This window comes from Bombus huntii, chromosome 10 (genome assembly GCF_024542735.1).
Source record: "Bombus huntii isolate Logan2020A chromosome 10, iyBomHunt1.1, whole genome shotgun sequence".
Classification (NCBI taxonomy): domain Eukaryota; kingdom Metazoa; phylum Arthropoda; class Insecta; order Hymenoptera; family Apidae; genus Bombus; species Bombus huntii.
In genome coordinates, this window is record NC_066247.1 from 5,930,449 (window position 1) to 5,948,621 (window position 18,173).

Here is an 18,173-nt window from a genome sequence, read left to right on the forward strand (position 1 = left end):
TCCAAAATTAAGTGTACAAAATTTCTTCTAGTTACGACACATACCTCTATGCAAGTTTTGTTTCTTCATTTTCCGTAGTATTCGTAAAAATATGAATTTTCATGAATCACGAAGAGAATCAAATTACCATTGGTCGTAAAAATCGATACATATCGGAGCAAAAATGTTCTTGGAATGGTAACATTTACAGAATATAGAACTCGAGGTTACTTTGTTCACGGCCTCGTTATCTGCATGTAACCCAGCGATAACTATTATACGTATATACATACGCAACAGCTCCTTCAATTAGTGTCCCGTTAATACACCGGTGTTACGCAATTTGTTAGCCCAATGCTCCTTCCAGTGTTCAGTGGGCGACTTTCGTAGCCATCTCGACGGCTTTCCATTTCTTTGCAACTCGTTAATTCGTTCGTCAAGGCCGTCACACTTCTCAAACTTCCTAACAAATCGCGTTATACCTAGTACATGTGTTTACAACGCGGTGAACGCGTTTCCATCGATCGCGTACGATCGATCACCTCTCCAGCTGTGAAACGAAATTTAATATTGCAATTTTCAAAGATATTCAAAAGTTAATGCCGTTATAATCGCGATGATACGACTTTGCTATTTTCGTTTCGAATTTTATAGTTAGCTTTCTTAATTATCTTAGATAATAATAATATTTTACGATACTCGTGAGTTTCATTATCTCATTTTGTATTTTATTTACTTATCTCATTACGCGACTAATACACAGAGAAACAATGTTACACACTGTGAGACATAAAAGTAGCTAATTAATAGTCCAATTGATTTCGATCGTGAGAATCTTGGAAATTAAAAAAATATTTCCTAGGGTTGGAGATCTGAAGGAGAAAATTTGCTATGTGCTATAAATAAAAAAGGTAATTACCATAATTTATCATAGCCCGTTTGATTTCGATTGTGAGAATCGTGGACATTAAAAAATATTTCCTACGATGGGAAGTCTAAAAGAAATTTCTTGAGAATGTAAAACAAAAAGAAGATTGATCCTATCGCCGAAGTGCGAATACAGGTGAACGCAACATCTTGATTCTTCTCGTGTGTGCCATGTAGGTCATTTAGGCATTGCCCAATTGGATTGGTGTAACAGTTGGTGGATTATTACGATATGGTAACTCTTCTTTTGGCAATGACAAATCGTTTGTATTTTGCGTCTTAACGATCATATTGATCATTTCTCTAGAACGTGGATTTTCAATCTGTGGGTTGTAACCTTTAAAGGTAATTTAAGTTGCAAATAGATATTTAGTGTAAGTTAAATCATTTTTGCAATGGTTAAGATAGAAGTACTCGAGTTTTAAAATACACGCAAGAAAAATAAAGATCTCTAAGATAAATATTAGTTCGACCTATGAACTTTCTAAATCATCCTGGTCAACCTTTTTTACCTAGTCGAGCTATCGCAACAGTTGACTAATTAACGATCGTTATTTATATCATTAATATTGAATTATGCCATATTGTTGGATAATTAAGGTGTTCCTGTAGCAAATGTCAAAGATTGCACAAGCAGTTTCTGAAATTTGCAGTGTTCGACTAAATAAGAATTCTTGACCAACTTCCCAACGATCTGCAACCTTTCTCACGTTCACATGCGGACATAGACATTTTGTAACAAGGCATAATTACGTACGATATTACAGCCGCGGGTAAGATCGGAGCGCTTGGAAATTTTAAAACATCGAGTTTCGCTGAAGCTATGAAGCTATGCATGCGCCGGTTTCGTAAAGTCCCGTGGCTTAACTCGACAGCGATGGTTACCCTTTTGTAGTGCATTATACGTCTCTTTTAGTCCAACAATTTCTATCTTTACTTTAACGAACGAATAAAAATATTTCGAGGACACGTCTTCTATTTATCTTACGAAAAGATCGCGATAAGAACACTGTGTGATAAAAAACTTGATAAAAAAAAAAAAAAAGAAATCTAAATAGCGATTTGTTTCACCTACTAAATAATTATATTATAATTATATTTACTTTGCACATTTTATATATCTTTTTTATTGCATTATATCGCGGTGTATTCCGCAAAATTCCGCATCTTAAAATATTCCATCAACACATGAACATCCGCGGTCTAATAATAAGAAGGTTTCGTAAAAGTCGTAATAAGAATTCCTCGCTACAAATGTTCTTTACGCAATTGTGAAACAAAGAGCGTTCAGGTAGATTCTTGGCCCTAATACCAGATAGCTACCAGGAAACCTAATCGAGAAGGTGATCAACTTTCAAATTAATTTCATTCTACTCTTTCTAATGCATCATTAATCGCGCAGCCAATTTTCTTCGTGCGTCGAAAGGAAGCGACTGAACGTCAACTCCTCTTTTTGAAATCTCGCCGCCGGATCGTACGTAAGCCGAAAGAAGATGGCCCGTTTCCGCTTGCAGACCAGGAAAGCGTGCACGGTCAGCGTCAGCGTACAGTCATGAATCGCATTAGCCTCCTTCCCCTCTCTCTCTTTCTCTCTCCTACGGTATTTCAGAGAGAGTTTCAGTTTCCATCGATCAACGCGAGCCGGCCGATAGACGAGAAGATATCGAAATTCACGGTGCATCGTACGAAACGTCCACGTGTTCAAGATGTTCAAACGATCAGATAGAAATCGGCAGGTCGATACGTTTCGTTAAAAAAAGGAAGAACTAGGAAACACGAGAAAGATAGAAACAGAACGATTGCCTGAGAAGTGATCGTTCACCTTTTCAAGTATGAAATCATTCTTCATCTTTATGATAATATTTATTTTTACAATAATATTTCATATTTCAAGGTACACTGATCTTGAGCGAACGCTTAGTCATTGATCATATTATAGAACAAAAAGAAAAAAAAAAAAAAAGAAATGAATCTTGAACGAGTGTTCGAACCATAGAGTTTACCCGCTTATATCTACTTAGCTTGGACTTTGGTTGAACGTGGGAGTGGGTTGTTTCACTTACCTTCTTTTGACTCCAGACGACGTTGATAGAAGGTTTGCCACGGCGGAAGTCTGGCTGGTCGATTACGTCGTCGTGGATCAAGGAAGCGTTGTGGATCATCTCGGAGATCATCGCCACTTGTCGCTGCGAATCCAAGAGACCACTGAAACCAATCGAGCACCCTTGATTTAATCCTTTGCTGCTTCGATGCTTTGATCTACGCGTCGAGTTCCTATTAGTCACGATTAATAGAAAGCAATATTTCTGATAGAATTTCAGGAAGAACTGGATCCTGAAAGAATTAAGTATATAGGTAGATCTCATTGATTGAATCGCCCAGAAGCCACATTCGACTCTATCAATGAAAAAGAAAAGAATGGAGACAAATATTCTTTAACATTGGTCTTAGAATTTACGATTATTTGTGTCACCGTCTTACGAGTACCGAATAAATTTATACAAGTAAGTAATTTTTCATTTGTTCAAAAAGCTGAACGCCGATCGTTTGTTTACGCAAATAGAAAAATTAAGAAATGTATAAAAGCGTATTTGATCAGTTTGATCTTTTACAGAGGCCCGATCGTAAGATCAACTATGATTCGATTTGACGATAGAAAATTATAAATACGTGTAGGTATTGCTAACACGAAATTTGTAGATGTGACTATCGGATAAAATGTATTACAATGAATGAACTCGTCAGAACGTTGAACGATCTAGCAAAGACCAGAGTCGATCGTATAAGTCGTTGACAAGTAATTGTATAGATCTTTTCGTGAGACGTGGGTTTATCTTTGGCACATCTTGGAACGCGAAGTCACGCTCACCACTATTTACGATTCTTCAAGCATATGTGATAGCGTACGTTACACTAGTTCTCATTCACGGGACATCTCATTCATATTCATTGTAGTCAGTTCACCACACAACGACAAGTAATTACTTTCAAAGCGATTTATGAATTAGAAAGAGAGGAGACTAGCCAGTTGCATTCTTTCGATGCTTTCTAAACGTTTGGTGAAGTTACTTTTTCTTGCGACCATCGGTAAATGAAAAAGCACGCCCCTATTAACATATATTTACATGGCATAATAATAAACCATGTACATCGACTATTATATTTCCCGTTTTCTACGTTTCTTTTCCTTGTTTTTTTTTTCATCTTGCACTGTTCAATTTCACGAGCCCGACAGTAAAAATGAAATTTATAAGTCGCGTTCTTTCTCTCGAAAGTACAACTCAGGTGTCACGAGATTTCAATGCCACGAGTCTTCCCTATTAGCTTTTTAGAATACATAGGTCTCCAAAAATATTAGAATATCAAAATAAAATATAAAATAATATTAATTAGAACGGTATCCTTTATGAAAAAATTATTTAAAAACAACGATCCTCTGTTCGTGTGCAACAGAGTCAAGTTTAAATAAAAATTGTCGACTTATGTACATTGGTATTTCAGCCATTCGAATATCCCTGGCAGGCATGTACGTATCAATAATTTAAAATACACACTGATAGGCATTCTTCTCGCAAAAGATTCTACAACGTCGTACTTCGTAAGCTATGTAACAGATTTTCTTTAGCCAGAGATTTCTGGCAGCCGTTTGTATAATGAGTTACTAATATCGAGCCATAATCTTTATTTAATCCTGCGAAGGTCGTGGTTATTCTTACAGATAGATACATAGGAAATCTTCTTATAAGTATTTTCTAACAAACATATATTCGAAATAACAAAACATCAATGGCTCGTAAAACTATAATTACCGATTGTGCAACAAAAGGAAAAATTGCTCTTTCATTAAGCCAACCTTTAGCCTGCCTTACACCTCTGAAGGCAAATCCTCTCGATGAGATGAATTGAACAGTACGGATTCTTTGGAATATAATTCGTTTGGGCGTAATTTGGTTGATTGAGAAAATTCACATGATTATCGACGGCGAACTTGTAAGAATCCGCACAGAGGCGTGCCTCTCACAACTCACTTTCTTTCCTTGTGGTAATTGATAGCCCGTGCCATGAGAATTGCTACCATCGGCCGCAACGCCTTTCCCTTACCGTCGAAGTAGTACGTCGCTATAGTTTGCAGCTCCTTTTGCGTCGTGTTCCTGATGAGTACCTGCAACAATAGCAAACGTAACCTTGACTTCGAACGGTGAAAAGGAATTCACCCGTGAATGTTAAAGAAGCCGCGACACGCTTCTGTTCGTTTCTTGTTAAAATTATCCATCTGTTTGCTCCACTAAATCGTCGCTTTACTCACTTTACTTCATTTAGTTTAGATGTTAATCCCGTCGTGATTAATCCGTTTCAAAATCGCTTTTACAACGATCGTTCGATTGTTATCATTTTTCTGCCATCATTGAAATCTATTGGGACATAAAATTCTATCGTAAATGGAACTACAATTTAAAAAAATGATGGATGCTTAATTTAGATTTTGTCAGATTTGTAAGTAGCTGGCCTTATGATAAGCCCTGTAATATTATATTATGTTGAGTATGCACGAGTGCGAGTGGAATATTCATAAGACCTAAAACCTTGAACTATGTCACTGTTGGTTATTTAGCATCGTTTTTAAATAATTGGTGATATACAGATCGTGTTACCATAATCGTTAGAAATTAATTCAAATTTCAAAATAATTTACATTATTTTTTATTCCGCCATTTACGTCAATTACATAACGACGTGTGTAATAATTTATCGTATACGTATCGAGGTTGAATGAGAAGGCTAATGAGGAATCTATGTATGTAGATCAATCTCATTTTGCAGTCAGTAGGGAAAATTTTATTTTTAAATTAATGAAATATATATAATGAAGCGAATATAAAAAGAAACGAAAAAATCCAAAAGAATAAAAAAGCTTGAAAAAGAAGAGAATATAAAGAAAAACAAAAAGCACCTAAAAAACAAAAGGATGCAAAGGAGCTGAAGATTCGTGAAAACTTAAAAATACAAGAGACTCTATCGCATACAATAACATTTCTAATTCTAATTTAAATATCGCGTCTCTAACAACAAACGCGTAGCACCGTTGCCTTTTACAACTAAAGCATTTTACCTTTATCCTAATTATCATCATTATCGCGTTACAATATCGCCAGTCAATGACCCAGTCTCTGCGTTAAATGATAGTGCAGTTACTCCCGCGAAGGAGAACGTGGTATTAGAACGTCTGTTCGAAATACCGTTCCAGCTGACAAGCTCGTACAAATCGGTCCTCGTTCCACGTTACACATTTATTTCGATTCAATACAGGCGTTACATATCTTATTCCAGAGCGATTTATCAGCGACTGGTTGGGCCACGCATAGACAATCGATGCCCATAACACGATGATGATGAAGCATACGTGACGAAACGAATCACAGGCGACGGACTTTGTTGCAAGCACCCGATAGAAGGAAGAGGTCGAGCAGGCTAAAAAGGCGAGGACCGATTCGCTTTGAATTCCAACCTCGATACACGGCTGAAAGTTCGTCCTGGAATTTGGCCAAAGTCGAAAGGAACGCTCGTTACCAGAACACGTTTCGCAAGCTTACGTCAGAGACACTTTCCGCGTGATCGTTTCGCACACGTGAGCGGAAGTTCACCATGTAAGGACCAATGCACTTCGAGCTTTACCCTCTGAACTTTCCACATTTTTTTTTATGGCTAGCGAATTGCGAGATTTTTAGCATTCATGGGAGACTTGGAGATACCGAAAGCCAGCAAACGCACGTAATATGCAAAAATGTGGAAAATGTCGAAAGTAGGATTTCCAACAAATTTCAAACAAATCGGCAGAATATTCAAATGAATCGCGATAATTTGAGGAACATACACAGAACTCGCAAATATGCGATAAAAGTTCTCGCGTTCTCACACGAAGAAGTTATGCAAATTTATCTTAATATAGAATCGTATCAAACGTATAATAAACTTGTACTTGTGAGTTTAGTTTCTAACGGACAATATGGAAATATCCCGAGTTAAGTAACTCACGAGGACATTATGCTGATTGATTTCGTGATGATTTTGCAGAATGTTTCAACGTACGAATAAAACCGATCGTAAATTTCCTTGGACCGAAATATTCGGATCCGTCGCGTTTGAAATTTGTGTCTCTGTCTATTAACCTGAAGAAAGTAGAGCGAAACGAAAAGTCGCATTCTTCTGAAGCATTAGAGCCGACGAATCCACGTTCTACTCTTAAGAAGCGGAAGACAGAGGTACTCACGCGCCTCCTTCTGCCTCCTTTTACAATTTCTCTTAGAGAAAAAAAGCAACGTTCTGGAACTTGCCAACTTCATGCTTCTCACATGCTAATCTACAATAATTCTAATCCTTGTGTCCTTTTGCTTTATTTCAGAGACACGTTCGATACAAAAAAATAGTTTACGTAAAAGCTAAGATAAATGTTCGTTCTTTGTAACTTTGTCACGAAAACGTAAACTTACAGAATAACAAATTCTCAATCAATCAATCAATCAATTTCTGATAGTCAATGTAACAATACAAAAGAATAAAAATGATATAACGAAAATTAATAATATACGGTCATTCACGAAAATCTTCGTACGTACTATAAGAAGTTCCGTACTAAATTCATTCAATGGAACAAGCGTACGCAGATCGCGAGCAAATTAACCACGAAAAATCGGGTACAAAGATGACACCACAGCGATGGCATGTAATTGCGTGGCGAGTCAGTATTATCACGTTCCATTGTCGCGGCGAGAAAAAGTGCTTTCTAAACGCGCTTGCACGTGCATACGCAAATACAATTGTTGTAGAACCTAAACAGTCAACTATAAGTAAAAGTTCTACTCTCGGCCATATATGCAGACCGTGAAGTCGCGGGCTGCTTTCGCTAGACGTTCGAAGACACAAGCCGACTATTCATGAAAACACCGTTCTTTGCTATAAATATTTATAATTGCGTGTTGCTAAACGATTCTGCATAGATAATTCACATAAGCGGTATTTCCAACAATTCAATTATTTCGATGATTTGTTACGGAGAATATTTTCAAGAAATATTCATCTTCAAATTGAAAAGGATCTTTTGTGCCGCCTATAGAAGCATACAAAACTGTACTAATCCGCCAAACCAGCTAATAGCTAGCTAATTATTTGCCAATTAACGGCACTAAGTAAGCCAACCGTGCCGAATTAAACTTGTAAATACTATTTAAATACACGTAATTGTAGTTATTAGTACCTTACCAGGGTACGCGAACGAAAAACAATAAATAAAAAGACAAATGAAATTAATCTTCAAACTATCGTATATACGTAGATATTAAATAAATTAAGGCATCGAGATATTTATATTAACCATCCACAATCCAATTTTTTGCGAGAAGAAAAATTACGATTGACACGTCAATGGAAAATTCAACGATTAATGTTTGTTGTGGATGGACTGTTTAATAAACGAAATAGCAATACGATAAAGTAGTGTAGTGTAGTGTATATGTTTAATTAAAATATAATCCTTCGTTAATCCTTATGTTTGTAAATACAATACTTGTAGAAAAAAAGCAACGATTGACAAGAATCGATCATCGTTATTGTTACGATCTCTCCAATTATAAATAATTGTAGAAGTCAACGAACTCCTATTCGAATTCCTAATCGAACGAACGATTCAATTTCTTGAATTGCTTGTTTGCATATTCTCGACGAAGGAATTTTACCATATCTCATAACAATAAGGAAAGTCCGATGACAACGATGACGTAAATCGATGGATCCATATACTCTCCCTTGTACGGGCGATTACGCGTGATACTTGGCGTTCTTTTCTTCCGGATTTGAACCACCTTCTTCCTGTTGAAATGTCGTGACGGAAGTACTTGGCGATTCGAGGCGAATCGATACGGTTTGTACCGAAAATGGTAGCAGGAAATCGATTTCAATGAGTTGTTGGACTTGGCTCGAAGAAACGCGATATGTGAGAGTGGATAAGACTACAGATTCTTGCGAAGTCGAGAGAAATTTATCGTGATTTTGTTGCGCCACCTAAACTATTCGGAGATTCGAGTTGATTTCGTTCAAGGTATTCGCGGCACTTCTTGAAATTTTCTTACGCTCGATCCATCTTCAAATTTTACTGCCAACTACTGCCTGTCGAAAGTCTCCACTGTATCTTCGTTATACTTTTAAAACAATGAATTTTTTCGAAACACGATCTTATTCGATTTTGTTTACTAAGAATTTTGATAATGGATGTTTGAATCATGTAATGTAATGGATGTACGAATCAATGGCAAATTAATGGCTAGGAACGATATTTACTACGCTAATACATGTTATAGATCTTATACACTTACCGTTACACATACTACTACATTGTTATACATTTGTACAACGAAAATTGTTTAGAACTGTATCGTATCTAACCATTATCATTTCGAGAATTTTGTAATATAAATAAAAAAAGCTAGCTATTTAGCAACAGTGGTTAATTACTGACGGCTACGCGATCACAATTAAAATTTCCATGATTCTTTCATAGCTGTTTCTCAAACATATAATTTTTCTTGCCAATTTCTGTTGTAATTTCTGTTGTAAAAAAAAAAAACTATATAATAGTTCTGTCTAAGGAATTCGACTTCCACGTTTTCCCGACTAACTAAACTGGTCTGCCTGCAAAGAGAGGCGCGTTCTTCTATAGAAAGTGAACACGTGAAACGCGTAATATCTCGATAAAACATAAAAGGAAAGAAGAAACAGTCTTTAATTAGTATGATGATGTTATTGCGCAGATCATGAAGGATTATTGCATTATGGGTGAATCATACAGATTAACTGACCTCTCGTATATTATCGTAGACATCTTTAAGGTCATCTTCGAGAAGTCGGTAAGGGTCGATTTGATAATCATGCAAGGATCCAGGCAGTTGTGTCTGCATAGAACTCATCATCCTTGCGACGTTCGTCCTGCAGTCCCGCGTGCTCGTTCTACTCTGCATGGAAAAAGAAGAATTCATTAATAATGGAAGGGAAGATCTCACACGCGATAGAAAGCTTGAACGTGATTTGAAAGACCTGACTTGGAATTTGGATACGTTCTTTGATGCCTTAGTGGCTATAAAGGATTCGGATGACATAGTATGAGTATTTATTAAAATCTATTAAATACAATTATAAAATGAAATATTTTATTTTTCATGTGAAATATTTTACAAGTATATTAATGTTAGGAATTGGAAATATTAGGAAATTACAAAAGAAATTTCTCTATTGCAATTGAAATCGATAATTTCAGTGAAATTCGTTTATCAAAATTCGAAATTCCACGTGAAGAATTATTTACGCTTCAACATTTTTACATTATTATTCTTTAACTAAGTAATATCATTAGAACTAAAATGCATCATAAATATTATAATTTGGATACACGTTCCACGAGATAGAAGAATTGTAAAACATAAAAGAACACATTTTATCGGTATATTACGTTATTTCAATTCCCAATAGAAATAAAAAAAGAAGAAGAAATTAAAAAATAATAATATCAATAATTTTCCTTTCCTAATGCTTTCGCAATAATTTCCTATTTATATCGACGAATATTAATAAGACAAATTTTTATCGGATAATCATGATACATAGTACGCAAAAAGCAAACAAAGTTCATGCTACTTGAACGATCATATAATTATATTTCCAGTAGCTAACAGTAATCGGAACGTGTAATCGTATTAATAAAGCGGTTTCGTTCTTGTATCAGGCATGAGGATAATATACTACATAAACAAACCACGTGAACTATAACGATTCAATATAGAATTACGTATGCTCGTAACTATCAAACGTTGACATGGCAAATCGTTGAGAATAAAACGGTTGTACCGGTGTAGCTAGTGGAACGTTCGTTTTATGAATGTGTTGAACACATCGCGTGATAGTAATAACGATAGTAGTAATAGATAGCAGCGCGTCATTAGTCTGATCATATATTGTCAATTACTACTTGTTGTGGCTTGCCGCATGTATTATTGATTTTACTACTTGCAGGACGGTATAACAGGATATTCGCCTACTTCCTTCAATGAGCTACACGAAATCTATAATTTTCTGGATATTTTATACACGAGATCGACGATGAAACATTATTTTACTGCAATTGAATTGTGCGTGTCAAAGTTTAATTGTCTTACTGTTCTAGGTTTGCAAAATTGATATGAGAAATTTTTCCAAGGAAATTTTAGCTCCAAAATAAGTCACGTTCGAGATATTAAATCAAAGCAAGTGAAAAGAGAGGAGGAAGTTATTGGTGTTCATAGAGGATATCCCGGTGAGTGGAAATGTTTCAATTTTTAAGAAACAACATACGTTTCGTACGTAAAAGCGTAGAGTATAAAATTTGTAGATTATAAAGCTAAAGATACAGAATTTTTTCTGCAATTAACACGTGTATATTTGTTCTAGGGTCATTATTTTCTTCAAACTAGGTTGCTTTTAATTCGACCAATTATTTTACTCATTTATCTTCACAAGCCCAAACTACGAGATCTCTCGTATGCAAAATATCTATGTAACATGCAACAGACATATCGTACAATCATTTTCATTATTGTGGTAATTCTTTGTTATCATGAAAGAATTTAATCGTTCTTACTACTGAAGCAAGAATGAATCAGCAAGAGACCTGCATTCCTATATTCTTTCCGGTCTTTCTACTCTGGTAACCCTTGAAATTCACCTAGTTCACGACGATTTCTCGCCGACGAGACAACGCGGAATACGTAATACGGCGTTTCAGAAAGTTGCAACTCTTATTTGCAAGATCCGTCATTCCTGTGACTGTTTACGTTTCGTGGGCACGTAATGGTCGTAATGGGCTACCGCGGCGACGACGCGACGTCTCTCCTTCCCAGTTCTCGCCACTTTAACGACGATGTGCCAGGACGACATTCTTTCGCTCGACGTACATCGATGCCTACTTTCGTCATCGAAACTCGATTCTGATTTCCAACGATTTCTTAGCATTCGCCGAGCATTGATCTACCGTGAACGGCGACCACAAAGGAGACAGGCTTAGTCACAGGCACAGGTACTGTTAGTCGAGGAGATACGGCGATCTTCACGAAGTTGGCAAGAAGCTGAGACCTCAGGTAAATTATGACCCAAGCATCAGCAATGAGTAGAAGTTGTATAAACGTTATTGAAAAATTAAATAAAGATTGATCAAATTAAATGGTATAACTTATGTGCTATGCAAGCGAAATAAAAAAGAGTGTATTAAAATAACAGGTACTTCAAAAATTCTCGCAACTAAGCTTCTACAAACAAGAAAGTTCTGCAGTCAGTTTGTTCGTTTTAGCGTGTCTTATTGTTCTTCAAATTCTTCAAACTTTGTAGAACTGTAGGATCTAGGCGAGAGAAGAAATAACGACGAAAAGAAAGTCAATAGTAGAGTTCGACAATGTAAATTCACCTATAACAAGTCCCAAATGAAATATTGCATCAACGCAATATTGACTTTTACAAAATTATTGACTTGGGTTAAAGTTCACATGCGTTGAAACTCGGAACGACAATTTTAGTTATGTACCCATATAGAGGAACGTATAAGACATTCAGAAGTCAGATTGATTACCTTTATAAATAAATTAAACGGTACAGTAATAAATTAACCACCTTGCGTGTGTGTGTAAACCATTCTCATGTACTAAAAAAACTTATAGAAATAACTCATTTGTTCCTTAAAGATTAAATATTAATTCTGTGACCTACTGAATGGGATTGAGAAATCTACAAAGTCGAAGATGATCAAAATATCAATAAAGTTTGTCAGATAGAATTTAGACAACAGCTTAAATAATATAAATCCTATCATTTTCTTTTTTAAACCCAGTACTGTTATTAGCTCTGATTAGCTTGTTCGGTATCGTCATTTTCCTACAGATTTATGACTTAATGCTTTAATTTATGTCCATTACTTCGTCACATCTCTTTCATTAACAGCACACACGTACGGTGTTTCTCGATGGTTTGCAGCCTGTGAGATCAGAGGATTGGGCATGTCAGGATGCAAGTAAATGGCAGTAACGTTGTTTCACAAGTTCGCATCTTTACCGGTGGATTAATCGAGGTCACGACAAGCAAATAACACTCGTGTCCGTTAGGGACGCGTTAGACACGATGCCTGTGCAATTGCATTGTGGTTAAAGGTTCACCATTCTACTTTTAAATTAAGCTAAACATTTGCGGCGATATATGTACATATATACTAATTTTTTTTAACTTATCTCTTCTCCCTTTTGCTACGATGTTTTTCTTAATCTATTAATCGAATTATCTGTTAATGAAGGAATTTTTGTAATCATGAAATTAAAGGTTAACGAAGACGAAGTTACTTGGTAAATGTTCTTTATAATTCATGCGTTTTATGCATACTTGATCGATAACGATGTACATAGATAAGAACGTTTATAACTCTTTCTCTCATCCAGACGATTTTCGTGCAAACGAGACAATCGATTAATCAAAGTGTTTCTAATACGTCAATACAAGGGAATAAAAAAAGCGAGGCTGTTTCTCGCTTCATTCTTCACAAGTATAATGAAGCAAGTTATGTTCATATTACTAATTTCATCTTTTCTTAAATTCTCACAGAAACGTTCAGCCAGTCGATAAGAAACGTAGTTATTTAAACGAAATTTTTCTTGCAATTAGTACCAGCAATTATTTAACACGAAATTCCACTATGTAAAGTAAATAACGTAAATAATAAAAAAGATCAATGAATTGTATGCACTCCAGTTAGATGAACTGCGTGTATTCATTCGTTGACAGTTTAGGATAACTAGAGTTCAACAGTAAGTTCTTGTTCACAAGCCAACAAGACGGATGTCCATCCAGACGCAGAAAAACATCTTCTACGTGTTTGAAATACATCTGCCAATGTCCCACAAACATCTTAGAGACGTCCTCCAAACTTGTCATAAACCAGGACATCTTATTATCAGTTCAGTTTTACTGCTGTACAACAATGTTTCGAGATATTTGAAGATATTTAGCTATCTCGTACTATTAGAAAAAGTAACGATTAATCTTCTAACCCGGTCATTCTCGAAGCATAATTATCTCCTTTCTATAGTTATAGCACTAATAGTAAAGACAAATCGATTTCCTCTGCACTTTAGATTTTAGTTCTTGCGAATCTATGAATATGATATTATTTATATTTAATAGAAATGAAACCATCGTTATATTCGAGAGATTAACAATTCCAGTAGTGAATCAGCTCATCATCCCTGCTTAGTGATAATTGTATCGCAAATATAATTACTTAATAAGCAAATCTTTGTTTTCTCATCCTCTTTGCCGGACGTTCAAATTAAATTTCAGAATGTTTACATTTAAAATAGACGTGGGATTTACGTCTCTAAGGTTATCGTCATATCCTCTGAACATGGAAAATCCAAGGAATATTGATTTTATATAATATTGCGAAATCCTTGTTGCAGCGTGTAACATTGAACAGCTGAAAGCAATGAGACATTCTGAGAGAGCGTCGTTAGATCATTCGTTACTGATACATTACGTACACTTTAGAATACGATCACTCATAAAAATGAAGTTAAAACAGTGCGTGGTAGTTACAACGCTATAGTTCGTGTCTCTTTGAAACTTGCTTTGTTCGACGATGACAAACGAGGTTAGTTTCACGGTTGCAAACGTGCTACAGGTGAATCTAATATGAAGCAGCCAATATGTTTATTGGAGGATATGCAACATTGAGCAATGACCGTGTTCGATGTGTGTCCATGCGTGTCATGTGATTTCCACGGCACGATATCCGCTTATTACATTCTTCGATAACTAGTTTCGTGGTAGAAGGCAAGTTCACTACCCCACTTTTACCTCTTCTATGCGCTGCTTGGTTACTCAAGGCCAACCTACAAGAAACTAACGCATCAAACAAAACCATGGAAACGCAAAGTTGCGGCGTGCACCAGATTCCAGTTTTCCTGTTACATGCTATTTTTGCGTCATCAATGGTACGTGCTCCTTGCTTATTTTATTTCCTATTAACGGGATTTCAGCCGCTTACGGAGTGCAAAGGCTAATGAATTAACGTTTAGAGTGGAGCATGCATAATGTGATGTTCATTCACGTGCTTCGATTATTTTAACCCTGCTGCTATTCCAACGTTTCATCTTCTTTCTACAGTCGTTTCTATTTCACCCTCTTTAGACCGATTACTTCATTGTCAATGATGTGACCAGAAGGAAGTTTGAGAAATAAAACGGGAAAAAATAATTTTACGAAGCTGAATTATAGTTGATGAGACAAATGTATAATAGTACGTCCTATAACGGACGAGTGTTTATCACAGACTAAATTTTACTTTATATTCGCATACACAAGTATCAACTTAACGTTCCACTTAATGCAATGAATTATGCAAATAATCGTGAACGACATCATACGTAATGATTTCAGTAAAGAAATTATGAGAATTTGGACTATCGACAGCAAAAGAACGATTACGGTTCCTTTGTTTTATCTCGTTGCTAAAATTGAACAAATTCTAATTTACTTTCTCCATTGGATAATAAGTAGGGGTCTATCGCTATAATCTTATCACTATAAACGTGTATAACGCACATTTCACCTTCTGACTTCAGTTTATTACACATACATATCTATTAATTATAACACCTGGCGGACAGGTGTGCCGTACTTTCACCAATTTGTATCCAATTCCCTTAAATAATCTTGAAAATTATTCATGACGACGAGAAAAACACGATGCAGGATCCGATACGAAATTACAGCTGGTAGAAATTTTGGTATCTGAGACCATCGTCCGATGATCCGTCTGAAAGTTGAACAAGTGGGATGTGAACTCAAAAAATGTGAAAGTACGTGATGAGCCTTCCTCGATTTAGTATAAAATCTTGTCCATGTATGTAGAAATGTTATATTATAGGTTAACAGAAAATAGTATGATAAATACCATATCGTTGCACTCTCACAAAATATAATACCGCGTTTCGCGTATTTGTTTCTCATTAATTCTACGTCACAACAACACAACGAACTTCACTCGACCACGATAAATTCAACTCTGACAGCATTTCCCATGCTCATCTTTCCCTTAACAAACCTTGGTAACGCTCACGACACTCCTTGACAACATTAACATATCTTGACAACGTTTATAAACAATTACCCCTCACGCCACGTCCTTTATCACCCCTGACGTCACACTATCCCACATGTGTTTACTCGTCCATAAAGTTTATTGAGATTTCTTAGTCGAAAAATCAATGATTTTCATAAATCACTTCGTTCGTACCGTTAACTGCATTTATTAACAGTACATTTATGAATATTAAATGACAAATACAAGATCAGAAGATATTTTGAAATGGTTGAGAAAGATTAACATTAGGAGGCAGAAGTTTCATAAGCAACTTTGTGCGTTCCTTCTTTCTTATATTAAATTATACATAATTGCCAAGATTCCAAATCATTGCCATATTATTCATGTATAAGTCAAAATTCTATTTTAAGAAGTTTCTCTTTTTTTACGATAAATCTAGTGTAGTTCACAAAGATGTAAGAGGTATTATAAGAAACAATAATACTGTTTTACATAAAGGCAAAAAGATATTACGTGGATCACATAAAGATACATTATAAGAAATATCTACAACGAAGAAGCGTAACAAAGATGTGAGGACACTGAAATACTATAAAGACACGAACACGCTACAATATACTATAAACTATATATCAATTGTCAAATTATTAAATTTGTCAAAGATATTTTCGAAAGGAGAACCGTGCTTCCTGGGCATTCATCATTAAGTAAATCATTAAGTCGATGTTAATGAACCCCATTTTTCATTAGTCAGAACTTTCTTAATTCTTAATTCTTTCGATAAAATTCTCGTCGTTGCCGAACGACAGACTTTCATTTAATTCCATTTGCTATCAAATGTATGGCATATATTAGATATATAAATAGATGAACCTAACAACTTAACACGATACTCTATCACATATCTTCTCTGACATTCTTGAATAAAATTCTACGTGCTATCCAATACGTACCAGAATTTCTAAGTAGCCTGATCTTTGATATACGCGATCTTCCCGCGCGAAATCTCTTTCTTAAAAATCTTACCGGTCAAATTTATTCGCTAAAACGATCGTTCGTTGAATTGCTAATCTCTTAACCAGTGAAAGTGTCCGTCAAATATTTTTCGAATTTTGCACAGTGTCTTTCAAACAAGCGAAAACAGAAAGACGCTTCGCAGTCAATATTGATTTGTGCCAAAAATGAACATGTTTTTGAAACAAATACCAAACGTTCTTTGACCCTGTTCCTTATATTGTTACGAGGATCGACGATAATCACGTAACATCGCTAAACGTGTAATGTGTGAAGTAAATTTAGTTACCAGCCGATTTTATTTACAAACTAATTCCGAGTTTTGCCCCGTTTCACGCCCGTATGTATTATAATTTTTATCGTCATCATTGCCGTTCTACGAACGACACTTTACTTCATTTTCTGCTCGTTAATCACCGTTCTACGATTAACATACGATTCTTTTTTTCTTTTTTCTCCACCCATTACCCGTTTCCTTGCCCCACAAACACGCGTATGTTGCAATCGAAGATGATGGCTAAGAGTATAATTAAATAATAACTCGTGCAAAACGGTAGAAAGGTGGTTAACCCTGAAATACCATGGTATATAGAGTACCGTGAATTTCGCATTTCTTTTTGCAGTTCACAAGAGATTGCACGTTATCGTTACATTGTTCCAAGACCTCTTGCATGCTAATTTACCAACTAATAAACGAGTCACGAGTTCTGCGTTATAGACTTCTTTTTCACAATTTTATGACTCTATGTTAAACAGGAAAATTAGTAGAGAGTAGATTTTTATGTATTTATAGAAGACGAAAAATTGCGAAAATACAGAAAATGCAGAGATGCAAAAAAATGTTGAATGTTATGGTACTTATCGTAATATTCAATGAATGAAATGAGTTGCCACTTAGGTTTAATTTCTTTAATTAGATTTATAAAAATCCGCAGTCTAGTAATTAGATAAGATCGTAATTTGTACAAAGGCTTCGATGTGGAAAGATCAAGACTTTGCAATAGACTGACTTATACGCACGCTAATAAAATTGTATTCTTTAAATAGAAAAGAATTTTTCTTTAAATTGAAATTATCTTTAGCATTAATAATT

General features: G+C 35.5%; 1 protein-coding gene across 1 annotated transcript in view; it reads right to left on the reverse strand.

Annotated features, from left to right (window-relative positions):
- The window catches only part of LOC126870503 (all trans-polyprenyl-diphosphate synthase PDSS1), a 53,875-nt gene that overhangs the window by 7,867 nt on the left and 27,835 nt on the right, over positions 1-18,173 (reverse strand). Inside the window, exons 2-4 of the mRNA XM_050628300.1 lie at positions 9,756-9,908; positions 4,935-5,068; positions 2,970-3,111 (exon numbers count right to left, since the gene is read on the reverse strand). Of these exons, the coding sequence (XP_050484257.1) occupies positions 2,970-3,111; positions 4,935-5,068; positions 9,756-9,908 (429 nt within the window). The remainder of the gene's footprint in view (positions 1-2,969; positions 3,112-4,934; positions 5,069-9,755; positions 9,909-18,173) is intronic.